Genomic DNA, 27,701 nt, shown 5'->3' on the forward strand with positions numbered 1-27,701 from the left:
AGCGGTTCCCTCTCAGGCGGCGCCATTTTGTGGTAAGAGTGCCGAGATTCAAAAACATAATAATAATAATTCCAAAAAGCACACGCACGCAAGCCCACCGACCCGGTTCTGTGTGAAGTGGGCGACGGAACCAGGGTCCCTGGAATGGCGGAGACTCTGTCGGGTTTAGGAGACGCGGGTGCGGCGGCCGCGAGCTCCGCGGCGTCAGAGACCGGGACGCGGCGGCTCAGCGACCTGCGGGTGATCGACCTGCGGGCGGAGCTGCGGAAGCGGAACCTCGACTCGAGCGGCAACAAGAGCGTGCTGATGGAGCGGCTGAAGAAGGTGAGGTTCGCGGAGGACCCCGCGGTCGCCATGGCGACGCCCACCGCCGGGTCCCGGGCGGCTCGCGGCCTCCGCGCCGCGCGCTTCCGCTCGGGCCCCACGGGCTCCGGGCCGGGGATGAGTTCGAGTCCCGACGCCGCAGCCGTGCGACCAGAAGGAAATAACGTTCTGCGGCCGGGCCCGGGTTCTGGTGACGTCGCGTTCCCTGCTCTACTTAGCCCCAACCCCAAAGGGAGATGGAGGGGATGCTGCCAAGGTCACTCGGCAGGATTCGAACCCAAGTCCCTGTTCGGTCCCCGAGGCCGAACAAGTGTGTGTTTGCTTGTTTTCCGGGAAGGCATACAGTGACGCGTGGGGATACGAACCCTCAGAGACCCTCAGAGTTCATATAGACAACCTGAGGCCATAGCCCAGGGGGTGAAAAGAAGAAAAGTTTTTAACATTTTGCCAGGACTAGGTTGGTACGTGCTGGGAGGAAAGAACGTTTTGTCAGCGATAGGCAAGTCATCCTTGCTGCAGAGGGAGTTCAAAACCACCCTGAGTTGCAGAGTTCAGGGCTAGCGAGAGGGTGTCCAAGGGCAGCTCGGATTACAAGGCAGGTGGGGGGAGGTGAGGCAAACCTGGGCAATTTAGCAAGCTTGTTTCCAAATACAAAGTTTGGAAACCAAGAGCTACTCTCGGTTGGTAGAGTGCTTGTTTTGCATAGGCCAAGTTCTGAGTTCTACCCCAAGTGCCGTCCTGAGGCGGGGAGTGCACACCTCTCAGGGGTGGAAGATGAAGTTTGAGCCCCTCTCCCAAAACAATAGTGTTTTGTTTTGTCTCTAAAAAGAGGGCTGGTCGTGTAACTCAGTGGTAGCATGCTTGCCCAAGACTGCAAAGGCCCTCAGAGCCATCTCTGCCTTAGCACACACAGTTGGCTGTGATTAGGTTAGAGTCACAGAACTCCGGGACTGTGCCCCAGAGGCAGGTGGAGGGACATCTCTACTGCCCACCTTGGTGGCCTTGTTCAGGAAGACCTTTGGCCCCTCTGAGTCTGTCCCTTCAGAATAATGAGTAGCTAGCAGGCCACCTTTTGGAGTAGGGCGGGAGGTCATGTGAGCACCAGCTTGGTGTGCAGGCTGGTGCAGGTAAACAAACTTGCCTCCTTGGGCCACCTTTTGTCAATCGTAGATACGGACTCTGAGCCCCACCCTGAGATGCATACTTTGTGTGTGTGTCACCTTAGGATGCTGTCCCTCTAGCTTTTGGACAGTGCCTCCTGCCTGTGTACCCCCTGCACACAGGAGCAGGAGATTCATTCTGCCTTCCTGGATCCTTGGCTGTTCAGAGAAGATGGCATGGAAGATAGGAGGAGTCAGCGATGTGAGGGCCTGCGTTCTGTCCCCAGCATCCACAGAATGGGCTGGGTCGGTTACAGTCCAGTGCTCAGAGAGACAGGCAGACCTCTGGTCCTCACTGGCTGATCTAGCCAAGTCCTTCAGGACAGCTGAGCTGATCCCCTGGCCTCTGACTTGCCAACACGCATAGTACACATGTGGGCATATAACATACACGCGTGTAGGAGAGGACCAGGGTGAGGAGAGGACCAGGGTGAGCTCTCCACTCACTGAACTCTCACTCATTTTTTGTGGAGGGACATTGTGTCTTTACTGGAATAGTCAAGAAGTCCTCTCATGGTGTCACAGGACATTCAGGGTGTGGGGAAGACTGGTTAGGCTGATGCCAGCTTGCCAGGGAGACACATAGCAGCCTTGGCAGCACCAAGCTGAGGGTGGCTGTCCTCTTGGTCCAGTCACTCTGTTGTGTGTCTGTGGTTCTGTCGCTCTGCCTCTGTCATCCAGCTGGTAGCTGTCTCTGTTGTTTTTAATGGGCAGAGGAGCAGCTGGTGGAGGGATTTGCTGAGGTGGCCTGGGAGGGGCGGCTATGTTACATCAACCCAAGGGATGAAATGAGACACCTTCCCGCAGCTTGTCCCTCACCCTGGGGATGTTTGAGAGCGACTGTCCCCAGAGTGAAGGCAGGGGCTGCTGATGGTGCTTCTCTCTTGTCCCAGGGCCTTGCTCCTGCTGTTTACTCCTGTGCCCTTCTGCACCACAGGAGGCTGCCCAGGGTCTGGGAAGAGTTGCCTGAGCTTGAGGCCTAATGGAGATCTGAGGACAGTGGCTTTCAACACCACTAAGATGAGGGGCATGCTTGCTGGAAGGTGTCTTTGTCTCGTTTCATTCCCTGGGGGCAGTGTTGACAGAGCTGTGCAGGGAGAGAGGCCTCAGCCCCAAGTGGTCCTAGTTGGCACAATTGTCACTGATATACTGGCATACTTGGTACCCTGACTGTGCGGGGCCACTGCTGAGCAAATGACATCCTTGGGTGTGAAGTGGGACTTCTAGAGAGTGTCCACTACAAGTCACAGGAGGGGATAGCAAGGTCTGAGGTCAGTGTGTCTTGAGGGTCTGGAAGGAGCAATTAGGTTTAAGCCAAGGAAGTCTGAGTGTTGTTCCTCAGGGATACAGGAAGTGGAGGAGCCTGCAGCTCTGAGCACTTGCCTCCATGCAAGGAGTCCTCAGGACAGGCTGGAAGCAGTACTGGCCACTGCCATTAGGGGCCATGAGTGCTTGCTGGGAAACAGTACTCAGAGCACAGGCGTTCAAATCTCCAGCACCCCTATAGAAGCTGGCAGCCACGTACACCTGTGATGCCTGGTGCTACTCGACTGCTATACTAGTTCCACATTAAGGGAGAGAGCCCATGTTGAGGGGCCAGGGTGAAGAGGGCACAAGTATCTACACAGGAGAAAGGAAAATGAGAGAAACAAAACAGAGCTGATTACTTAAGAAAAGCCACCAGGTAATGGTGCCAGGGCCCTCGTTCCATGTACAGCAGGTTGGCTGTCTGTGGGGCAGGGTGGCAGATTGCAGCACCTGGGCTTCAAAGCCCTGAGAACCAGCCTGGGTACCATTACCCTCTGTGGAGGGTATGGAGCTGGGAACCTCCTGTGTTCAAGCTGCGGGCTCAGGTGAGCCTCCTGGCTCCTCCTAGAACTATGGGGTTGCCTTGCCACCTGCTGTTTTATTGGTTGGCTTTTCTCCTGCTGTCTCTTTAGGCCATTGAAGAAGAAGGTGGGAATCCTGATGACATTGAAGTCACCTCTGAAGGCAACAAGAAGATGCCTAAGAGGCCCAGCAAAGGTATGGAGCTTCTGGGCCACTGTCAATGCTATGGGTGCCCTGTAGGTGCAGAGCCTTCAGGAAGCCCTGTCTGCTTGTCCACAGTCTCCTCTGTCACACAGGACCTGAATGTGTAATGGGAGTGGATTGGGTATGGTCCTTCAGCTTCATGAAGAGAGCCTCTCATTGCCTCACCTGCCGGAAAATAAGGCCCCTGTAATACCAGACCACCACAGACACAGTTTGTTCAGAACCCCCAGAGTGAAAGCTGGAGGCCACTACTCAGCATGCGCCCATCCAACAGCCCCCTCCTAGGCCCAGCTCTGCCTCTGCCTCCAGCCTGTGGAGGCTGCTCCCAGTCAGTCCTCTGCCTCATCCTGCTGTGTATCATCTTTCTGAAACCCAAGGAACTTGACAGGATCAGATGGGTTGAGGCTGTTGGGGACAATGTCTTAGTCACCGTGAGGTGGGGATCTTAGCTGGTGGAGTAGCACAGTGGTGATGTGCTGCCCATGTGGGCCTGTGCTGTAGGGAGCTCTGCTGCCCTCTCTAGCCTGAGGCTCTGCTTTGGCCTTCTGTGGGTAATGACTTAAGATGGCCCTGCTAGGGAGTGCACCCAAGAGTATCCTATTTTACTTTTTGCGTTTCTAGTAAAAGCAAATGCTTGTTCTGATGTTTTGCCAGATGCATGAGTTTTAAGTACAAAGTTGACATTCCTTTCCGGTTGGAGCTGGCACAGTGGGGATATATGCACCTCCTGTGTGTCGGGTCACTTTCATGCATGTATTTTCCCTGAAACCTGAATGTAAAAAAAGGAAATACCAATGTGGTTCAAGGTCAGCCTGGTGTGTCCAGCTGGTTTCAGGACCAGCTTGTTGGGGTTTTTTGTCCCTCCTGGTCCCCTAGCCGTTTAGTCCTAGAGAAAATCACACAGAGGTCTCCATAAGTTATAAACTAATTGTCCCATTCGCTCAGGCTACGTATTAGCTCTTATAACTTAAAACTTATATTAGCCTATTATTCTAGTATATGTTAGCCACATGGCTCGGTACTTTTTTCATCAGGTCACATCCTGCTTCTTCCATGTCTGGGCAGGACTACAGAAAGAGCTTCCTTCTTCCCAGAATATTTCTGGTCTCCTTGCCCTGCCTCTGCTTCCTGTCTGGTTGTCCTGCCTATACTTCCTGCCTGGCTACTGACCAATCAGCGTTTATTTAAAATATGTGACAGAATACAGAGTTGTTTCACACCACAGACATCCATGATAAGACTGTCTCAAACAGAAAAGGCACTGGTCATGGCCTTAACCTTGGTGCAGTGAGTGAGAGCCCTGCTGTACAAGTGTGAGGGTGAATTAGAAGCCTCAGGGCCCATAGACAAGCCTGCTGTGGCTGCTGCTGCTGCTGTGCCCCAGCCTAGCTTCAGATTATGTGGGAGACACCTGCTGTCCTGCCCACTCAGGCATCACATGCACATCTGTACTATACACAGATTGGTCTTGTTCTTCAAAATCCTTAGTGTTTGTTTTTTCCCTCAGCATGGCAGAAACATTTCTCCAGCAGCTGGTTCTGTGGCATAGTGGTGGGCACTTGCCTAGCATTTTCAAAGCCTTGAGTCTTGACACCCACACATCACACCAAAACAAAAGGTTCACTGGAGGCAGAGGCAGGTTAATTGCCATAAGTCTGAGGCCACTGTCCCAACACCGTCTCAAAAACAAACAAACATTGGGGCTGGAGATTACACATATGCTTTTGCAAAGTACCTGAGTTTGGTGCCTAGCACCCACATCAAGTAGCCCACGGTTGCCTGTCAGTCCAGGGGACCCAATGCTTCTTCTGGCTCATTGAACATCGGCACATGTGGCAAACACACATGAGTAAAAATAAAAGTGTAGAAAAAACTTTACTTGATCTTATGGATGAGTTAACTGAACTCTGTTTTGTTTTGTTTTTTGAGACAGGGTTTCTCTATGTTGCTCTGGCTATCCTGGAACTTGCTCTTGTAGACAAGACTGGCCTCTGATTCACAAGAGATTACCTGCTTCTGCCTCTCAAGTGCTGGGATTAAAGGCGTGCACTACCACTGCCCTGCATGTTTGTTCTTTAATTATGTGTGTATGGGGGATGGGCTATGCGAATGAACTCAGTATTCACAGAGGCCAGGAGATAAGGTCAGGTTCTCTCTGGGTGTGTGAGCCAGGAGCTGTCCCCTCCAGGAGCAATATTTACTCCTAACCAGTGAGCCAGGTCGCCAGCGTGCCATGTTCTTTTTATATACATCGTTTATGTTCCGCGCTTATACATATGCTGGGCTTGTATCTGGAGGGTGGAGGACAGCTTTCAGGAGCCTCTGTCTCCTTCAACCATGTGAGTCTTGTCAGGGTTCATGACGGCTGCCTTTACTCACTGTCTTAGTATTCAATTCTTGAGAGGAGACCCCATGATCAAAGCAACTCTTAAAAGGTAAGCATTTAATTGAGGGCTTGCTTACAGTTTCAGAGATTTAGCCCATGATTGTCATGGAGGAGAGGAGACAGCATGGTGCTGAAGCACCAACAGTTACACTAGGCCTGCTCTAGGCTTCTGAATCCTCAAAGTCCTCCCTCAGTGACACACCTCCACCAACAAGGCCAAATCTTTCCCAGACAGTTCCAGTAACTGAGGACCAAGCTTTAAAAATACATGAGCCTTGGGGCTGTTTTTATTTGAACTACACCTGCTGTCTTTCCAGCCTTTGGCCTCATTCTGTTTGAGCACACCTGTCCTCTAGGTATCAGTGTGCCCAAATGTCACTCCATTGCCCTCTCGAAAGTTTGCTGTTGTCATTCTTCTGGCTGTGACTCTAGTCTGGTCTTGAACCTCTGGGCTCAGGTCCTTTTCCTGCCTCAGCCTCCCAGCTAGCTGGGATGGCAGGTGCTTTCCACCACATCTGGTAAAGGAATATGTATGTATTTTTTGCAAACTCACTAAAGAGAAACTCGGGATCAGGAGAGCTGGCATCCAAAGCAGGGGCTGACATAGAATCTGCTGTAGCCCAGGCTGTTCTCCATTTGGTGTGGTCTGGGATGATCCTGAAGTCCTAGTCCTCTGACCTCTCCCTTCTTGGCCTGTGAATGACATCTGGTGAAATGCCCTGTGTTCTTCCTCACCCTTGCCACCTTGGGTGGTTGTTTGTGGTGATCTCTGAGTGTGCAGGCACTCTGCAGTTTGCCCAGGCTGCTGCAGCTGGGCTTATGTGCTGTGTTGTATGTGTTGCCTGCCTGCTGTGGCTGTCCTGTCAGAGGGACTGGCTGTGGTTGACGGGTGCTCTACTCTGAACTAGGAGGTCCCTAACCCTGTCGCCAGGTGACAGACTCTTTGTGCTCTTGATAATTTAATGTGTGTGCTTTGATTCTGCACATTGTGTGAGGGCATGAGTGGGGGAAAACCAGAGCATTTTAGAAAGATCGTTCCTCCCTGTCACCCACCAGAATACAAGGTACCAACCTCCCCCAGGAGCTGTTGGTTTTGCTCATTCTAGCACTTCGCTAATACAGAATTAGAACCTCAAACTGCTGCAGCCCCTACTCACCTTGGAGGGCTGGCTTTATTTGGACCTATGCACTGCTTGACAGGGCTGCTTTGGAGTTTATGTTTTACACATGCATTTGTGGCCAGAAGACAGGGGTCTTTTCTCTCCTACCTCCAACTGAGTTCAAGATTTTTGGCTGAGAAGTGTGACCTAGCTTCGCGAATGAGCTCACTGGCTTGAAGTTTAAGAAGGGTCTGTCTCGAGTTATCATGGTGCTCCTCCATGGTAGGTTTTGCAAAATCTTACAGAATCAGCGTGAACCTGACTGGAGGTGAGCGCGGTTGTGCTGGCCTTAATCCCAGCACTTAGAGTTATAAAGAGCAGTCTAGTCCACGTGGCGAGTTCCTGGACTGCCTAGAGAGGCTCTTTCTGTCTTGGGGAACATGAATGGGGACACAAGGTCAATGTGTCCTGAGCATGGCCTCACCCTGTGCTCTGCTTTGAGGGTTGTGTTTAGGGTTAGTTTCATGCTTAGGGAAAAATAATCTCAAGAATCATGCTTGGATTCTGTAGTGGATTGAATGAGAATGTCCCCCATGTGCTTGGGCATTTGAGAACTTGGTCCCTAGTTGCTGCTGCTATTTGAAGAGGTTGAGGAGGTATGGCCTTGCTGGAGGCAGTTTGTAACTACAGCAGCAGCAGCTTTGAAATTTGAGTCTGTCTGTTGATCTGTGGTCATTATCACCCCCTACCTCCCAGCTCAGCTGCCTGTCCTTGCCCCTCCTCTACTATGCCTGCCCTGCTGCCATGCTTTCCTGCTGAGATGGGCACCTCTGCAGCCAAAGTCAACTCTCATTGGGTTACTTTTGGTCACAACAGAAAAGTAGCTGATATGGGTTTTGAGGTAGGGTGTTGTAGTGTTGGCTGGCCTGGAAGTTACTGAGTAGTCCAGCTGGGCTCCATATACAGCAGGAGACTCTGCCTTCCACACGTATACACATTCAAGCCTGTTCTAGAACTAGCTCTTGCAGCCCAGGCTGTCCTCGAACTCACAGAGATCAGCCTGTCTCTGCCTCCCGAGTGCTGGGATTAAAGGCATGCGCCGCTACCCCTTGGCTCGTTTCTTCTTTTCTTTCTTTCTTTCTTTTTTTTTTTTTAAAGATGAGGTCCTGGAACTCACTCTGTAGACCAGGCTGTCCTCAAACTCACAGAGATCCACTGGCTTCTGCCTCCCAAGTGCTGGGATTAAAAGTGTGCACCACCACTGGCACAAATTTTGATAAGGAAGCTAAGGAATCCAGCAGCCCCGAAAAGCTTACTATAGTAGAGATAAGGCCAAGTGCCATAGCTGAGATCATTCCATACTGTTCCAGAGCAGTAAGGAAAAACCCTGAGTGAGACTCTAGGAGTTGGCTGCTGCTCCACTCTTGGAGGGAAGAGCTCCAATTACAATAACAATATGCCCCTTGCCCAGACTGTCAGCTGGTGAGTGCATGTGGCTGACTGTCCACAGGATGGAGTGAAAGAAGAGGTGCACAAGATCCTAGGGCCTGGTGTTCGTGGGCAGAGGTGAGGCTCCAACTGGCTTGCTGGCTGATATGTTCTTAGAGATCTGTGAGAAGGCTCAGTGGGTAAAGGGGTTTCTGTCAAACCTGGTGGCCTGAGACTCACTTGATGGAGAAAACAAACCCCTACAGATTTCCTAGTACCTCTGCATGTCTTGAACTCACAGAGATCCGCCAGCCTCTGCTTCCCGAGTGCTGGGATTAAAGGCGTGCGCCACCATCGCCCAGCCTGTGGTGTGGTGTTTATCGTGTAAATGTAAACTTGAAAATGAAAACTTTAAAAAGTATTTTCTTCACAATTAAGTGAAATGTAAACCCTGAAAGATCTTGGTGCATGTGAGGTAAGGAGATTGGAGAAAAGCCAGTTCAGGTATTGCCCACTGGAAGCTTCATCAGTCTTTCCTGATGGGTAGGGAGAGAACCTTGTAGTGTGAGGTGGGATTTGAATGAGCCACACTAGAAGCTGTTACTTGCAAAGTGAGAACACTTTGCACAAACCACTGGTCTGTGTAGATTCGTATTTAGCCTGACCAGACAGATTCAGGCTGCAACAGATGCTTTTCAAGCTGGTGGAGAAGGGATGGAGAGATGGCTCAGCGGTTAGGGCGGATACCTTTTTTTTTGTTTTGTTTTGTTTTGTTTTTTGAGACAGGGTTTCTCTGCGTAGCTTTGGGGCCTGTCCTGGCATTCACTCTGTAGACCAGACTGGCCACGAACTCACAGAGATCTGCCTGTCTCTTCTTCCCTACTGCTGTGATTAAAGGTGTGCACCACCACCACCTGGCTAGAGTGGATACTTTTAAAGATGGTGAGGGCTGGAGAGATGGCTCAGCAGTTAGAGGGCTGGCTGCTCTTCCAGAGAAGCCAGCTTTCATTCCCAGCACCCAATTGGTAGCTCACTCATTTCTGATGCCTCCACAGGCACCACAATGCAACGTGGTGCACAACAAAACACCCATGCACATGAAAATAAGTGGGTAAGTTTTTTTGCTTTTTAAAGAAGGCCAAGTGGACCAGGGTGGTGGTGCACACCTTTAATTCCAGCACTTGGAAGACTGAGGCATGGGGATCTCTGTAAGTTCTAGGGCCTGTCCTCAGTGTTCATTTTAGTTCACTGCACCTATGAGTAGCCAATAGCTGGCTGGCGATTGCCCAAGCGGTGCTGTTTTGTTGGTTTGGGTTTGAACACAGGCTTAGCATGTAGCCTAGGCAAGCCTCGAACTAACGATCCTTTGCTTCAGCCTGAACATTAGTGTAGTAGAGCTGAGGAGGTAGCCCAGGTCAGGGTGTGAACAGCCAAAGATAGCATCTGCTACCCTGAAACTGGAGTTGCAACTAATGGTTGTGTGTCCTGGGAACTGAACCTGGGTCCTTTGCAAGAGCAGCCAGTGAGTGCTCTTAACCACTGAGCCAGCTTTCCAAACCCTATTACATTTTGGTTTGTTTGTTTATGTGTGTGCATGTGTGGTCAGAGGTACACTTGCTGAAATCAAGACCCTCCTTCTACCATATGAGTTCCAGGAATTGAACTCGGGTGGTCAGCCTTTTCCCTGCTGAACCCTCTTGCTGGCCCAGTGTGTGCATCTCTGGTGATTCTCTATTCTGTCAAGTTGACAGTAAGCATCCCAACCACAGTACACTGAGACGCCACCGAGACCCAGCTAGGATAAGAGGCCAGGCCTGTGCAGTGAGCTGAATTACTGGGGGCTTGCAGAAGCTCAGGCACCAGCTTGCAGAGCTCAGACAATTGGCCTCATTTCCACATGCTGTCTCTTCAGGGAGGAAACCAGAAGACGAGGGTGTAGAAGACAACGGGCTGGAGGAGAATTCTGGGGATGGGCAGGTATGTATCACCTTTTCCATTGATGAGGAGAGGTGTTGACAGATATTTCTGTCTCACCCGGTCCTTCAGTCATTTAGTCCCAAAGAAATACACAGAGGCCTACATTAATTATAAACTTGATTGGCCTATTAGCTCAGGCTTCTTATTAACTCTTATAACTTACATTAGCCCATAATCCTTGTCTGTGTTAGTCACGTGGCTTGGTACCTTTTTCAGCAAGGCAGTCACATCATGTTTGCTATGTGTCTGGCTTTCTCTATCTGGGTGACAAATGCAGACTGACTTCCCTCTTCCCAGAATTCTCATTGCCCCACCTCTACTTCCTGCTTGGCTACTGGCCAATCAGCATTTATTTAAAATATAAGCGACAGGGTACAGACCATTGTCCCACAGCAAAGAGGGAGAGCCATGGTGGTAGTGTGGCCATGACAATGTTCTCTGTGTTGCAGGAGGACGTGGAGACCAGCTTGGAGAACCTGCAAGACATGGACATGATGGACATAAGTGTGCTGGACGAGGCTGACATTGACAGTGGCAGCGTGGCAGACTGTGTAGAGGAGGAGGAGGAGGAGGAGGAGGAGACCACCCTCCCCGAGGGCTTGACAGATAACACTGAATTGGTGGAAGGCGACTTGAAGGGACTCCCAGAGCAGCTGCAGGAGCATGCTGTAAGCAGCTGGCGCCACGTGGGGCACTGGGTGGCAGAGTAGGCTAACAGGGACAGCTGCTGATCCCTGTCCCTTAGGGGAGCCTGAGCTGTGGTGTGCAAGTACAGCCAGCTGGTGCAGTTACTTGTGGCTCAGAACTGCTTGCCCTCAGTCAAGGTGCTCAACCCTGATAACGGCTTCTCCATGTGAAACATATGTCAGACCATAGCAGGGTTGTGATGGCTTAGACCGGCATGCCAGGTGCTGGGTGCCATGTTGCGTCCTCAGGCACAGATACTGTCATCCTGGTGCTAGAGGCAGGAGTGTTGGTACAGCTGCTAGAATGTCCCCAGTAAATGATGTGGCTTTGATGAGTATCAGTTCAACAGGCGCAGGGTCCCAGGCCTCTCGGCAGTCTGTGCTGAAGGATTTTATGGGCACATGGTTGATGTCTGTCCGGAGAGAGGAAAGTGGGCTTCTGGCCTTCTCAGGACCTTAGATCTCCTGCAGTGAGCATTCTGTCCCCTCCTGTGAGAACCTACTGAGCTTGCCTTTGTAGGCCACACACTGATCTTGTGCTGTTAGGATACAAACAGGGTCTCAGAATCTGTTCCTAAAAGCCACAGTCCAAATGCGCACTCTAGGGGGTGGGGCTCCCTGCCACAGATCAACAGAGGAGGCCAAGACTTGGGAACACGCTGGTTTACAGTATGAAGGACACAGGGCCACCTGGGAGCATCTGTGAAGTGTGTCAAGTGCCAGTCTCTGTGACCTTACACAGGCTATTAATTCTTTTTGGGCTTTGGTCACCAAGATTTCAGGTTTGATGAGTAAATGTTGTCATGGCCCTTGCCATACACCTGCATCTATGATAGAAGTTTACAAGCAAACTGTACCTGTCACTGCCTCTCATCATTGCTCTGCAGCGCCAGAGGTCACTGTCACAGCCAGGACCAGCCCCCCTCACAGCCAGGCACACTTGGGCCAGCCCCAGGCCTAGAGTGGTCACCATGCCTTCACAGCAGGTGCTACTGCTGCCCAGTCAGAACAAACCCAGCATCCAGAGCAGGACGGGCAGGCTGGGTGCACGTGTAGCTGGGGTGCTTTCTGGTATATGTGGCTCTCATGGTGGGAGACAGCTGTATCTTGGAAAGAAAGGGGTGAGGCTTGGTCTTCAGCGAATGTTCTCTGTGGGTGAAGAGCCTCTTGGTGGGGGTCCCTCTGTTAGTGAGCTGCCACTTACTCTCCTGTGATGTCAGAGGTGGGTTACCTGCTTCCGAGGGCTTCATAGCACCTAGACTCAGACAAGAGGGTGGGTGGCAGGCTGTGCTCTGCAGCCTGATTCTAGAGGCAGTTTCCAGAAGATCTGCCAGGGGCCTGCTCTTGTGCTCACCTCTGGAGTCCTGACAAGTGCTGTCTTCCACCTCGCCACGCTGGGTGGTGCACAGAGATGTATCCTCTCACCTACGCCATTATAAACTCGGCTCTCCCTTTCCACAGGTAGATGACAAGGAAGCTGTTAACAACGTGGATACGTCGTCGTCCGACTTCACCATCCTGCAGGTAAATTTGTTGCACGTCTCAATTGTACTCTCAGGTAGCCCCTGTTTCTAGAAGCCACCTCAGACATGCCTCATCGCTTGACAAACCACACACCAGCTAGGGTCACCTTCCCAGACAGTGAGTGCTGGAGTCCTTGGAGGACATGCCTGCAGCCTCAGCAAAGTTGGAAACATGCTACTCTCTGGTTGCAAGTGGAAAGGGCCTTGCCCGAGTCCTTGCCTGGAAGAGGCTTAAGGCCATTGTTGCTCTGTAGCTGCCGAGTGAAGGTGAAGCCCCTGGCAGGACGAACACCGATGTAGATGTAGCCCCTTTTGATTTTCCTCCAGAGTGGGGATTAGCGTTGGCACTCTTGAGATGAGAATCAGGGGTACCGAGCTAGTGTGGGGGCTTCCTAAACTGTAGCCACATGGCAGCCTGAAGGCCTGCTTGGTTTTTAGAAGCTGTGGCTATCACCCAGCACCTCCCTTGACTGGAGATGTATAGTTGTGGGGCCAAGCTTTGTGCCTGTAAGAACCTGGTCTGTAAGTTCACTGTTAGAAGAGGATATTGGGATACAGTCTCCCGGGAGGGACGGGGATACGAGGGTGAGGGTTGTAACACTGCCCTCTTCTGCTGCTTGTGGGCAGCTCCTCACAGACTCTGCCCAGGTTTCCTAGGTAACTGTGATGGTTGATGTTTGGTGATGTCCATGCAAATACTAAACTTTAGAATCAGCTGGGTGTATTGGTGCATACCTTTAATCCCAGCACTCAGGAGGCAGAGGCTGCAGATCTCTTTGAGTTCGAGACCAACCTGGTCTAAATAGCGTGTTCCAGGCCAGCCAGGGCTACATAGTGAGACCCTGTCTCCAAACAGGAGAAAAAACGAAGAACAAGGTGAGCACTAAGGGGTGAGGTGGGTCCTGTGCTTCCTAGGAAATGCTGTGAGAAAGAGAGCATTGGCCTGTGGTTCTTCAGCTACCATCTGCACCACTTGAGCAGAGGTGACTTCTGGGCAAGTCGTTGCATTTGTTTCATAGAGGTCACCACCACTTAGAGCCTGTGCAATGAAAAGGAACACCCATGTCTGTCTGCCCTGGCATCTTATTAACATGAGACACTGTAGGACATCCCTTCAGGTGTCGTTCTGCCATACTGCTTCTGTGTCCAATTCTAGAGCTCAGTTTGAAGTGCAGGCTAGTCGTGTGAGGGAAACAGCCAAACCCTCAGCCTCCTGAAGTGTTAGGCTTGGACCCGCAGTCTCCAGTGAGGGCCGGGACACTGGGGAGCAGAGCTGAAAGAGTGACGACTGTCCCAGCCTTCTCTGGAAGCCTCCCTTTTAAGAGCACATAGAGCACCAGCTTGGGGTACAAACCCACTCACAGTCCTTGCCTCACACAGCAGCCTGTCTCAGCCATGCCATTCAAGGCCAGGATCTACTGGCCTGTCTAAAGGACACTAGCAGTGACACCTGTGCTCATGCCTAGAGCCCAGGGGCTCACATCCTTGACTCATGTTCAGAAGTGTTTCCTTGTCCCGTGGGTAGTCCTTAGAGGGCAGCAGGCAAAGCCTAAGTCAGAGTGATCACCCAGAGAAGCTTTGCTTGCAGGCCTGAGAGCATGGGAAGGTGGCTGTGGAGCCAGGGAACCCATTGTGTGGCCAGTACTTGTGAGGACTGTAAAAGTCACCACTGGACAAGGCAGAGCACAGCTGGGAGGATAGGATTCCTTGGACAAGTTGGGTCATTACTGAGGGAGATGGAAAGTGCTGGGGGCGGGGACGACTGTGTTGTCTGTTTCCCCTTGGCCCTAAATTTTCAGAAAGTCAGCTTGAGGATCCTGCAGGTGAAGAGAGTGCCCAGAGGCTTGTGCCAGGCAGTTAGGCATATATGGAAATGGGCGAGAGCTACGCTCCTGTTCTCAAGTTCACTTCCAAGAGAGCCATTCCTGACCACAGTAGGGAGACAGGAGGGCTGCTGGGTGCCCTTCAACAGGATCAGCAGTGTGTCTGGGGCAGTCAGAAACTGAGGTGACCAGGGCAGAGCTTGTCTTGTGCAAGCAGGGCCACTCTGGGTCCATATTGTCCCCTGAAGTCCCAGTTGGTGGTCAGCCTCCCTTAGTCCCCATGAAAGTTGGGGCGAAGTGGGACTAGACCTTTAGGCAGCATCTTACTTGTGCTTTCTGTTGCAGGAAATGGAAGAAGCATCCCTGGAGCCAGGTACTGTCCAATGCAGGGCTCAGCAGCGGGTTCTGCCCACAGCGGGGAGGCTCATGCTAACCAGTGCCGCACTCTAATGTGCATTGCTCTAGTGCTTTACAGTCCAGAGCACACCAGGACCATAGAGATTGGAAACCCAGCCGTATCACAAGATCTGTACATGTGGCAGCAACCTGTGTGGCATCCTGTCCACATGGCGAAGGCTTCGGTCCTGCCTTTAAACAGAAGCAGTGGCGTGAAAATGCCCACAGCTCCCGTGATCAGAGCTCTGTGTCTGTCGCCAACAGATCTTGTGATACCGGCAGCATTTCACCATGTGGTGTTCGTACAGGCAGTACAGGTAGCATAGGGAGTGCCACATGAATAGGACATGACCGGATCCCCCGAAGAGGAGTGCACTTCTGAGAGAATCGCAAACAAACACTGTCCCTCTGGGCTGCCAACCTCCACATGCCAGAAGACCCGGCGCTCCGCACGTTAACTGCTGTAAGCAAGGCAAAGCATCAGGCAATTAGTGATGCATGAAGGCCAGGCGCTCAGTTACGCACTTGGACGCAAGCTGAATTGAGAAGAGTTGGTTCATACATTGTCACAGTGCACAGAATGAAGACTCAAGACTCAGAAGGTTGTGGGGTGAAGTCTCCGGGATGCTTGCCTCTGCCCTTAGCGCAGGCTGGGGGCGCCATGGCTGAGGGCGCAGGTAGGGTGCAGGCGCTGTGTAGCGGGTTTTCCAATCTCTGTGTAGCCAGCAGTTCTGTCGGTGTGAGCGGGGCCGCCGCGCCCGAGCCGCAGTTGTGATTGCTTTATTTCCCTGGTGATTAAACCTTGTGCCATTCTATTCCTGTTAAATCCGTAGAAAATGAGAAAATACTCGACATTTTGGGGGAAACTTGTAAATCTGAGCCAGTAAAAGAAGAAGGTTCGGAGCTGGAGCAGCCCTTTGCCCAGGCCACGAGTAGTGTGGGGCCAGACAGGAAGCTGGCGGAGGAAGAGGACCTATTTGAGAGCTGCGGACAACCGGAAGAGGAAGAGCAGGAAGAAGAGCAGGAAGAAGAACAAGAGGAGGAGGGAGATTTAGCTTTGGTCCGCAACAGCGAGTCTGAGTCTCCAAGTACTCGGTGTCAGTGGAGCGAGGCAGACGCCCCGTTAGCAGTAGTGAAAAGGGAGCCGGCGGAGGCGCCGGGTGAAGTCGCAAGCACAGGCGGAGGCCCCGGGATGGACCACGAGCCTGTAGGGCTAGAGGAGCCAGTTGAACAGAGTAGCACAGCTGCCCTGCTCACGGATGCCACCAGCCAGGAGCTGGTGAGAGCGCCCACAGCAGCTTTGAGCCCTGAGCCCCGAGATAGCAAAGACGACGTGAAGAAGTTTGCTTTTGACGCTTGTAATGACGTCCCTGCAGCTCCTAAAGAGTCCTCAGCCAGTGAGGGCGCTGATCAGAAAATGAGGTTTGTTGATTCTCAGTCCTAGACCAGACGCTATCTCCTTTCATTGTCACTAGTGACACACGTGAGCTGTTTAGAGCCTGCAGTCGGCAGCCACGCTGCCCAGCACTAGCTCCTTCAGGCAGTTTCATTTCTTGTTTATTTTACACTGGTTCTATAATCTTTTTTCCCCCTCAACCTGCCACGGTTGTTTGCTTTTAATTCTTCTTAATTATTTTTAGCCCGGCAGAAACTTAATTAACTCCTGTGGGTATGAAATCTTATGTTAGGTCAGATTTCCAAAACATGTTTGTCGGGGTGTCCTTTTTGAGAGCTAAGTGCCGGGTAGGTATGCAGCTTTGGCGGGTTCTTAGGGTTGCGGGTTTGTCTCTTGCTGCTACAGCCCCCTTGAATGACACTGTCTCTTGTCTCTAGTTCTGTTGAAGAAGACTCGGACACAAAGAGGCTTTCCCGTGAGGAGAAGGGTAGGTCCTCTAGTACACCAGTCTCCTGGAGTGCAGTAGGCCTCAAGTTCACCGCGGCCTGTTTCCCTGTACACGCATGCATCCCACTACAGCTGGCAAGTGCTGCGGCCCCTTGTTAAAGTCACTTGCTGAGTGGGCTCAGTGGCTCAGGCCCTTTCTCCAATCACTTGGTAGGCAGAAGCACAGGGACGGGGGCTGACAAGTTCCAGGCCAGCTAAGGTACCTGACTCAAATAGAAGTTTGCAGGCTGAGAAATGCCATACAGAACCAGCCTACAGTTCTGACCATGCAGAGTCTAGCTAGGGAGGGGAGGCACGACATGGGCTTGGAAAAGGTGGCAAGCAAGGACAGTGCCATGCTGCAGTGACTGCTTTATGAGCAGAAGCCATCTTGGGCTGAGATCAGTTCAGCTGTTGACAACTGACTGGTCCTTGATGTCCTGGCATCCTTGTTTAGTGTCAACACGTAGATGCCACTGCTGTCTGTGACTAGGCCGACACTGGTTTCCTGGGCCTGGCCATGCCATTGGGCCCTGGGCACATCCCTGAAGTTCTGGGGATGGCCGAGCTCTGGAGTTCTCTGGATGTTGAGGTTCTGACCAGAACTTCCCTTTGCACAGGTCGCAGCAGCTGTGGTAGGAATTTCTGGGTCAGTGGCCTTTCATCTACAACTAGAGCCACTGATCTGAAGAACCTGTTCAGCAGATATGGGAAGGTGAGCCACCGCTGCCCAAGAGCAAGCAGAGAAGACCTTGCTTTTACTAAATAAATGTCAGTTGTTCTGTTTTACCCACAAAGACTTGGGAGCCAGATGCTGGGGTGAGAGCCTGCCAACTCAGGCTGAGAAAGCACCCAGCTGACCTTCCTCTTCTGCCTTTGTCCCTTGTCTTCTACCATCTTAATCAGGTCCTCTCTTCATGTCCCTTCCTTCCAGTTCTGTGTGTCTCTCTCTCCACCCTCCTGACTCCTTACTCTTTACATTTTTTTCTTAATAATCTTATGTTCTTTTCCTGTTAACTGGTTGCTTACTCTGCCTCTAAACCTGTTGTTGGCTTTAATCCTATTTACAGTATTCAAGTAGAAAGCGCTTGCGTTAAAGATGTGTGCTAGGACTGAACTGCTCAGCTAGAAACGGGTTTTTCCAGTAAATAACACAATCTCAGGGTTCACAGTGTGATCAAACGTCCTGCGACATTTCCCCTTCTATCTAAACGAAAAGGAAAGGTTTTAAACTTTAACAGCAAAATTTTACAGTAATGAAGCTACTTCTGCCAAACTTTCCACAGTGTCCAGCTTGGTTGTATTTAGCAGTTTTAGGATTAAGTATTTTTGAATTGAAATTTCTGTAAATGTTCATGTCAGTCTCGTATGAGCTCAGCAATTTGAATGTCCTTAGCAGTTTATAATACCAAGTTGAGTGGTGTTTGTCAGCTTAGTGGCAAACCTAGCTAGAATGCAGCAGTCAGCCCAAAGGTGTCCCCTGTTTGTTCAGGACCTGGTGGCAGAAGAGGTGTGGGACAGTTTCGTCCAGTGATTAATGTTAACACAATTCAGGTGGATTTGTCATTGCAGGACCCCATCATCTTCAAAGGTTACTGTTAGGAATGGTCACGTGTTGGAGAACGGCGTCTTGCTTGTTTGTCCTGGTCGCCTGGCTAACTTAGCCTCGAAAAGGCAACACAGAAATTGTATGACTTAAATCACTGCTTGGCCCATTAGTTCTAGCCTCTTATTGGCTAACTCTCGCATCTTGATTTAGCCCATTTCTATTCTGTGTATCGCCACGTGACAGTGGCTTACAGGGAAAGATTCAGTATGTCTGTCTCTGGCGGCCCCACGGTGTTCCTCTCTATTCCGCCTTTCTTCCTCCCAGCATTCAGTTCTGTCTTCCCCGCCTACCTAAGTTCTGCCCTATCAGCTAGGTCAAGGCAGTTTCTTTATTCATTAACCAATGAAAGCAACACACAAACAGAAGGAACTCCTTCACCAGTCACGGTTCAAAACTTAAAGCATCTATAGCAGATCTCCGAAAGGTTTAAGGAAAGTTTTAGAGAGTCAAAACCAAAAGATTATGAGATTAATGGCAACAGAATCATCCCTTAAGTTTGTTTTTTTCTGATAAGAGACAGAGATTTTGGATTTTCATTTAAGAAGAGTGCATGGCTTTACAGGAGAGAGCCACACTCCAGCTCCATCCAAAGCCAGTTTTAATTTTTGATTGATGTGGGGCCACTTAAAGACTATTTGCCACTTAGGTCTGTAGAGGGCAGCAGAGACAAGAATTTGGGACTTCACCTTGGTGGGCCAGCCTTATGGCAGAAAGAAAGAAGGGAGTGCCTGGCTGGGAGTCCCACCCCTGGCACACTGAGTGGTTGTCAGGCATGACAGTGGCGTGGGTGCTGGTGCTCTGAGCTGGGTTTTCAGGCCAGTCAGCTGGAGGTGGGTGATAACCACTTGACCAGTGTATTCCTTTTTTGGGAGGTCATTTTCTCATGATGATCCATCCTTTCTCTTCAGATGTTTCACTTGTCCTGTAGTCTCCAGATTGTGTAGTGTGCCTGTAACGTACTTTATGTTGTAATATGAAAAAAACTGTTTTACTGGAGACATATTCTGGAATGTGGTCGGTCTTAATTTGTACAGATATCACTGTAATAATCATAATTTCTACTAAATAAATAATCATGGAATCAGCCTTTTCAGAGCTTAAAGCAGTTGCCCCTTGAAATCCTGAAAATTTATCTGAGCTATGGTGCACATATTTTAATTTCCCAAACTCTGCACAATGAAACACATCCATGTGTCAAATTTCATTTCTTTGAGTACCCTTTGGGTTACTTCCTACAGGTAATAGAGTTTGGTTATGCAAAGAACAAGTAAGACATTTTCTTAAAATTTCCTTGGCTTGTTGCCAAGTGATAAAAAAGCAATCTTTCTTCAAGTCTTTGCTGTTAACATGGTGTTTTTAATGAAATTCTTAGATTTCTACCGCATTTCCTATTAATAGCTGATCAGTTTCCTCATTACCTTGTGCCAGAGGGCCTGGTGAGCCATATGGGATCTGATAGGTATGTTATATATAAAGGATGGTTTCTATTTCTGATTACTTGTTGTAGTTGAATAAATAGCGAAGTTAATTCTGAATTATTTGGAATAAATTCAGCTGTTTCAATATGTGAAACCATTCTTCTGTGTATTGAGAGTCAGTAACTATATTAAGAGATTGAGAAAAATCTAATAATACTATAAGAGTGTGTACATCTCTAATTTATGAACTGAATCATAAAGACTTTGAGCCACTTATTTCTCCTGACTTGAAACCCACTTTTCGTGGTTTATTTGCATCACTAGGGAAAGTAGGGGCTCTAGAAATTGGTATCCCATTTACTGTATCAGGGAGAATCCAATTGGCTCTTTTTACAAACTGAAAACTCTTGGTTTTGGAATATTTCTTGCCAAATCTCTTCCAAAAATTACTGTAAGCTCTTTACCATTGTTCATTTTCTGCCCATAATGAGGCGATTTCAGTATTAGTAAAAGGTACCACAGTTTCCACCATGTCTATTCCTACTAATTGAGAAAAATCTCAGTTTTGCTTTCAGAATCAATTCAACAGGCATTCCATAAGTCTCTCAATTGCTTTGTGGATGAATTCCTTCAATACCGACAGAGAATGATTGAACCAAATATGATAGTGGGGCCTGTACTTGTCTTGTCCTTAGCTGATCTGCATTCATGAGTTCAGTGCTGGCCTTTGCCAAACCTTCTGCATACTCCAGAAGACTGGTGACTTCTGTTGGGTCTCTAGGAACACCTTGCATACAATCCTTTTCAAATGACCTTGCTTACCACAATTAAAACATGTCATTTTTGCCGGGCGGTGGTGGCGCATGCCTTTAATCCCAGCACTCGGGAGGCAGAGGCAGGCGGATCTCTGTGAGTTCGAGACCAGCCTGGTCTACAAGAGCTAGTTCCAGGACAGGCTCCAAAACCACAGAGAAACCCTGTCTTGAAAAACCAAAAAAAAAAAAAAAAAACGTCATTTTTATTTTTCTTAAAACTTAAAAGTTACTTCCCCATCAGTGTAGCATCATAAACGTCTATTGATGTTGCCTTTGAAAACCTAATCACCTTTTTGTATTTTGAATTAGCGTTTTCAAAAGCCAAAGATTCAATTAATATTTGTCTGACTTCTGGATCTAATACTGTTCTGTTTACAGCTGAAGTCAGTGTTTTTTGGACTTGTATAATTTTAGTAAATGACTTAGATGTCTTTCCTGATTCTCCAACCCTGTTTGAAGCAGTCAAAGCTGCTAAAGAACATAGTACCAAGGTGTGATCATCAAATTCAAGCTGTCTTTTAAATCAGAATGTTGATCTTCACCTAGCAACTGATCTTGAGAAATATTAATACCTCTAACCTTATTTCACTGTTCTATGACCCTATGATCTTCTTTCTACCGTGTTAGTCATTGTATCTGAGGACCAGCTTTCTAATATTACTGTTGCCAAATCTTTCCAGTCTTGGTGGATAATTCTGTTCTGAGTTGCCCATGAATTTAACACCTGCTTCACATAGGGAGAATGCATACCATATGAAATGACTATTTCCTTAAGTCTCTTGAAATCTAACATTCTGCAGGATCCCAAGTCAACTTCTGCATAGCCTTGGCGATCTCTATCATCTGCTGGTAGTGTTTTATAGTGACTGGTTAAACTAAGATTGGGTTTCTGATAACCTTGGGTCTCTCCTCTTCAGTTGCATCATGCAGTGGTGTGGTAGATTCTTGTCTAAATTCCTCTGTCTGTGTCTGAGAATTTTCCTTATTTTCATACGTCTTTCTAATACTTGTATCTTAAATCCACTTTTCATATTTGGCACAAAAAACACTGGCTATTGAGGATAAAATATGAATTACCAGACCGATAGTAATTGTAATTGGTATTATGTCAATCTCAGCTAGGTCATTTATTGTTCTGTTTTCTGCCATTTAGAGTACACCATAGTTCCCATCCTTAACTTAGGAAAGTTTTTTTTCTTTTAATATTATTTAACTCTTCCCAGGTGTCTTATCAAACCTGATGACTTCTCATCATTTGACTACAAATGGCATGATTTCTCTGTCCGTGTTTGTGCCCCATGTTGGAAGCCAAGTGTTTTTAGTAAAATCTCAGTTCAATTTTACCCACAAAGACTTGGAGTCAGATGCTGGGGTGAAAGCCTGCTAACCCAGAGAGGCAGAGACAGCACTCAGCTAACCTCCTTCTCTACCCTTGTCCCAGAAACCTCCTGTCTTCTACCATTTCAATCAGGTCCTCTCTTCATGTCCCTCCCCTGCCCATCCTCCTGTCTAATCATCGTATATTCACTTCCTGTCAGCTGGTTGTCTGCTCTGCCTCTTGACCTGTGGTTGACTTTATTTAATTCTGTTTACAATATTCAAGCAGAAAGCTCTTGGATTAAAGTGTGTGCTAGAGCTGAAACACCAAAATTAGAAACAGATTTTTCCAGTAAATAATACAAATTTAAGGTTTACAGTGTTATCAGATATCCTGCAACAGGACCTGGCTGCACAGTCTGTGTCCTGGCTTAATCGGGGACAGACTGGAGCTCCCTGTCAGGGCTGGGTTCCACATAGGCCGTGAGAGTGTGGTGCTGTGACCACCAGGTGGTTTCAGAGGACTCACTTGAGCTACCTCTCAACTCACTGATAAGTGTTGCCATCATCTGTGTTGGTTACTGTTTGTCTATGGCTCTGTGACTCCACCAAGACTCAGTCCATGGTATGACTGTCACTCCCATGTGCAGTTTAAAAGCCTCCTGGTCCCCTTGAGAACCTCTGCTGGTGGCTGCACTGTTTCTCCCCAGTGCCTCTAGTAGGGCCTTGGGCTGAGGGGAGTCAGAATCCCTTCCCTGCTCTGTGATTACCAGGTCCATGCCTGCAGTAGTACTGAGGTGGTTTGCTTTCTTCAGGTGGTGGGTGCCAAGGTTGTGACGAATGCCCGCAGTCCTGGAGCTCGCTGTTACGGTTTTGTCACTATGTCCACAGCTGAAGAGGCAACAAAATGCATTAGCCATTTGCATAAGACTGAGCTGCATGGCAAAATGATCTCAGTGGAAAAGGTAACTGGCCATGTGCTACAGTTGGGGCTGGCACTGGTGCCAGGGCATAGGGGCACTAGCATTTGACTCTTCCATAGGCCAAAAGTGAGCCTGCTGGCAAGAGAGTGCCTGACAGGAGAGATGGAGACAGCAAGAAGGAGAAGGCCAGCACCAGTGACAGGTATTCCTGCAGACCACCAGAGCTGTGCTCTTACCCTCCCTGCCCACTAGCACGTGCCAAAGATGGCCTTGAACCTCCTGCACCTATGAACTGGGTAGCCATTGCCTCTTGAACGTTTGCTCTGAGGCTTGTGGACCACTCACTTCTAGGTCAGCAACCCTGAAGAGGGAGGAGAAAGCCGACAGAAAAGACGATGCCAAAAAGGGGGATGATGGGAGCACAGAGAAGACCAAGGACTCGGACGATCAGAAGCCTGGGCCTTCAGAGCGCTCACGGACCACCAAGTCAGGTAGGCAATGATGCCCGTGTCCCTTCACTCATAGCCTAAAACAACCATCTGCATTCAGCTCTTCCCTCCCTCTGCTTACAGGAAGCCGTGGTACCGAGCGCACTGTGGTGATGGACAAGTCCAAAGGTGTGCCTGTCATCAGTGTGAAGACATCTGGGTCCAAAGAGAGAGTGAGTGTCAGACCGACAGCAGGCTCGATGCTCCAGTGATTCGAGGGAAGCTTCATAGAGAGATGCGAGGCATCTAGAGTAGCCTGTCTGCTGCTGCTCTCTCTGATGGCCGCCATGTGCTGCCTCCCGTCCCTGCCTCCTGGAAGCCCACTGTTGGGACAGCTGCAGACCTTGGTGGGTTCTGAAGTCTCAGAGCCTGACCACCTTAGCATGGGTCTGGCATCCCCGAGACCTCCCATCCATGCCAAGCCTCTAGAGGACCACATCATGTGGCGCCGGGCCTGGGTCACAGGGGACTTCTGAAGGCAGGGTCTAGGCTTGGCATGTTTGTATCAACCCAGGATTCTGAGGGTCTCTAAGCCCAGCATGGCTCACTGCTGAGTGAGAAGGCCTGTTGCCTGAGACTTCTGGCCATTCCCACATGGACTGGGGTCTCCAGGTGGCTTTTTACTTCAGTCTTACTTGTAGCAGCTAGAAAGTGGGAAGGTGAAGGGTGGGCTCCAGGGGAAAGTGGGTGGGTCTCAATGGGCGCTATCACACCTGAGGAGATGGTATATATGGCCCTGACCGTGAAGGAAAGGGCAGATGGGATTTATTAGGAAGACTGCGACATGCTGCAGGCCAACCAGGGCTAAACAGTGAGACACTTGCTCCAGAAAGTTAGAGTTTCATTGTAGTTGGAAAATGTAGAGCAATAGTTGTGACTTAGCCAGCCTGGAGTTCACAACTCAGCACAGCATGCTGGAGGCTGAGGCAGAAGGACTGTGTGGTGGTCCTTCTCGGGGCGGGGATGATGGATGGTGACTTTATGCCATTTGGGGACATAGGCAGCTCCATTTGAGCCTCTCCTGTGAGCACCTTCAGTCAGCAGCTGTCCCTGTGCCAGGTGCCTCTGTTCCTCCTGCACTAATTCTCTTTCTGTTACTGAACCAGGCCTCCAAAAGCCAGGACCGAAAGTCGGCCAGCCGGGAAAAGCGGTCTGTTGTGTCCTTTGACAAGGTTAAAGAGTCCCGAAAGTCCAGAGACTCCGAGTCACGGAGGTGAGCAGGGCTGGAAGGGACAGCCATGGGTGGGTGTTGAGTGGCTCACTGGCTGGGCACTTTGAGGGCCCTGTACTGAGATAACTGCCGCAGTATTTCACCATCTTCAGAGACCTCAGAAAGTGTCCAGCAGGGCAGGGACGATGGGAATATTCACTTGCCCAGGAAGGATCGGAAAAGGTATAGCAGGCATTTGACAGCTGATCCCAGCACTGTTGCAGTTTCTAAAGTGCCCTTTGCTTGAGGCAGTGTGTGTGTGTTTAAAGTGGGCTCCAGGGCAGGCCAGCACAATGGGACAGAGCCTCTGGCTGCTCTGCTGGGCGAAAGGGGAGAGGAAGACAGGAGGTGGCCGTGCTGTCTTTGACCTGGCTGTCCTAGCATGCCCCTAGCTTCTCACACTGAGCCCTCTGCCTTGACTTGCCCTCCTCTTACAGGGAGCGGGAGCGCAGCGAGCGGGAGCAGCGGCTGCAGGCACAGTGGGAGCGGGAGGAGCGGGAGAGGCTAGAGATTGCCCGTGAGCGCCTGGCTTTCCACCGCCATCGGCTAGAGCGTGAGCGCATGGAGCGGGAGCGGCTGGAGCGCGAGCGCATGCATGTGGAGCAGGAGCGGAGGCGTGAGCAGGAGCGCATCCACCGCGAACGAGAGGAGCTGCGACGGCAACAGGAGCTGCGCTATGAGCAGGAGCGCCGGCCAGCCGTGCGCAGGCCCTATGATGTAGATGGCCGGTGAGCAGCCAGAGGTCCAGGTGCGCGGGGCGGGGCAGGGTCTCACTGTTGAACGTAAGGCCGAGCCTGCTGCCCATTGGTGTGTGAATCTATGGTAGAGGCAGGCAGGTATCCTGTGAAGCTGCCAGTGCTAAGGCCTTCCAAAGGCCAGGACATCCAGCATCCACGGTGGCACTAAGGCAGAGGTGGGGGTGTTTGGTCCAAGGGTTCATTACTGCCTCCACAGAAAGAGCTTTTGCCAGGGACATGGTTGTGACTTGGAGCTGTACAGGCTGTAGTAGGTGCCTTATGTCCCTGCCTCATACCCCATCGCAGGCGTGATGATGCCTACTGGCCAGAAGCCAAACGGGCCGCACTGGATGACCGCTACCACTCAGATTTTGGACGCCAGGACCGCTTCCATGACTTCGACCACAGAGACCGGGGCCGCTATCCCAACCACTCCGTGGACAGGTGAGCCTCATTGTGGGCCCATGACCATGTTGGGCGGGCTCTGTGCACATAGACCCCTCCCCATCTGGTCTCATTGAAATCCTGTTTTTTAGGAGAGAAGGTTCAAGGTCGATGATGGGAGACCGAGATGGACAGGTGAGTGCGCGGGGCACTGCTCCAGCTGTGAAAGGGTGGTCTCACTCGCTGCTGCTAGTGCTACACACCTGAGCCACTGCTCCCTAGGGGGCTGACCCAGTGCCCCTTGCATCCTTCTGTCCCCTTGTTGCTCTCCCACTGTGTCAGGCTTCAGCTGCACAGTGCCACCCTCACTACTGTCTTGCTTACCATCCTTGGTTTCCCATCACCAAGTCGGGTTGTCTGCGGCCCTTGGATACACTCATTCCTCAGTCCTATGGCTCCATCCTGATGTCGCTATTTCCACATAGCTAGTTGTCTTTTGGAACCAGTGACTAGAAGTGGCCTGTGTGAGTGTTCATTTGTATATGCAGTTGTCACTACAAAGAAGGGCAGGTGACAGTGTCTTCTGACTTAGGAAGACAGAGCAAGAGCTGGCCAAGAACGCCAGTGACCAGGACTGTTTGTGCTCAGGCAGGAAACTGGGGGCTTTGGGAGATGCTCACTGTGTTTGGCTTCACTTGGTATTGTGAGGTCTTTCTGCCTTGGCCCTTAAAACAGTTTTGATAAGCCAGTATTTGAGCTGGGTATACTGGTCACACTCAGAATCTCACCACTCAGGTAGTTAAGATAGGGGTTACTGGCATTGACATACAGTCTCAGCCACAGAGTGAGGCCTTGCGCAAGAGTTCATGTGGGTATCTGTGTGCGGCCACTCTTCTGTTTGGTGTCTCACGTTTGTAGAGCCTTGTGAACCTAACCCTTCGTGAAGGAGGACACTGTGATAGTGGCCACACTCTGCTCCCTGAGCTTTGTATCCTCGCATCTAGGGATCAGAGACAATGTTGACCTCACCCTTTTCTCTGGTGCAGCATTACCCTGAGCGCCATGGAGGACCTGAACGCCATGGCCGGGACTCTCGAGATGGCTGGGGCTACGGCTCCAACAAGAGAATAAGTGAAGGCCGAGGGCTGCCCCCACCTCCCAGGTTTGTGTCTCACCCTCCCAAGGCCTGGAATGGGGGTGACCAGCCTGACCTGGTGGAGCCTGTACCTCCCAACAACACCATCTGCTGAGGGCCTGGTGTGTGTGGCAGTGCAGGTCAGAGGGGTCTCTTTCCAAGGGGCAGGCGTGACTGGGGGGAGCACAGTCGGAGACTTGAAGACGACCGGGCGTGGCAGGGCGCAGCTGACGGAGGCATGATGGAACGTGAGCACAAGAGGTGGCAAGGTGAGAACTAGGTGGAAGCCAGGGCCACTGGCTTAGAAGGGACTGGGGTGGGGTAGGGCCAGCTGAGACCAAGCAGCTGTTGGCTCCACACCTGCCAAGCTGCCCTCTTGGACTTGTGCCTCATCCTGCAGGAGGTGAGAGGAGCATGTCAGGAGGCCACTCAGGGCCCGGCCACATGATGAACCGTGGAGGCATGTCAGGGTAAGTACTCTACTGCCAGGCGGGGGCAGGGCTGCACTGCAGTGAGCTGGGGACCGCCTGTGGCTTGGGGAAAGCTGTCTAATGGTCCCTGGCCTCTCCTTAGGCGTGGCAGTTTCGCCCCTGGTGGAGCCTCACGTGGCCATGTGATCCCGCGTGGAGGGATGCAGGGAGGCTTTGGAGGACAGAGTCGGGGCAGCAGACCCAGTGACGCCCGCTTCACCCGCCGCTACTGAGCACTTGTGCTGCCCAACTGTGACCTCCGTGTCCTGTCAGGACTTCTCCACCATTGTATAAAGGATTTTTTTTTTAATCTGCTGCCATATTGTAGCTTGTTAACAATGTGAATTTGTTTTCATTTGGTTTTTGTTGCTGTTTTTTGTAATAAAGGTGTTTCTGTTCATGTGCCCTTTACTTCAAGCCTGGCCTCTCATTTTCATCCAGAGAGAGAAGTGGTACTATACAAGCAACTGTACAAG

At 50.5% G+C, this 27,701-nt stretch overlaps 1 protein-coding gene across 2 annotated transcripts; it reads left to right on the forward strand.

Annotated features, from left to right (window-relative positions):
* Safb (scaffold attachment factor B) lies at positions 1 to 27,636 on the forward strand. 2 transcript variants are annotated; one of them, XM_041669616.1, is made up of 21 exons: positions 1 to 324; positions 3,425 to 3,509; positions 10,345 to 10,409; positions 10,859 to 11,077; positions 12,557 to 12,619; positions 14,787 to 14,814; positions 15,671 to 16,259; positions 16,671 to 16,720; positions 17,340 to 17,434; positions 22,694 to 22,843; positions 22,921 to 23,003; positions 23,153 to 23,292; positions 23,374 to 23,462; positions 24,396 to 24,502; positions 24,937 to 25,227; positions 25,543 to 25,680; positions 25,773 to 25,815; positions 26,667 to 26,782; positions 26,918 to 27,024; positions 27,156 to 27,225; positions 27,329 to 27,636. In XM_041669616.1, the coding sequence occupies exons 1-21, from the start codon at positions 145 to 147 to the stop codon at positions 27,456 to 27,458; spliced, it is 2,838 nt and encodes a 945-aa protein (XP_041525550.1). In that variant the 5' UTR covers positions 1 to 144; the 3' UTR covers positions 27,459 to 27,636. The 2 variants fall into 2 exon arrangements, with proteins under 2 accessions (XP_041525550.1, XP_041525551.1); XM_041669617.1 differs by having other exon boundaries at positions 3 to 324; positions 26,924 to 27,024.
* Positions 27,637 to 27,701: the final 65 nt, after the last annotated feature.

This window comes from Microtus oregoni, unplaced genomic scaffold, assembly GCF_018167655.1.
Source record: "Microtus oregoni isolate MIOR12 unplaced genomic scaffold, Mior012 000019F_ref0000042, whole genome shotgun sequence".
NCBI lineage: Eukaryota > Metazoa > Chordata > Mammalia > Rodentia > Cricetidae > Microtus > Microtus oregoni.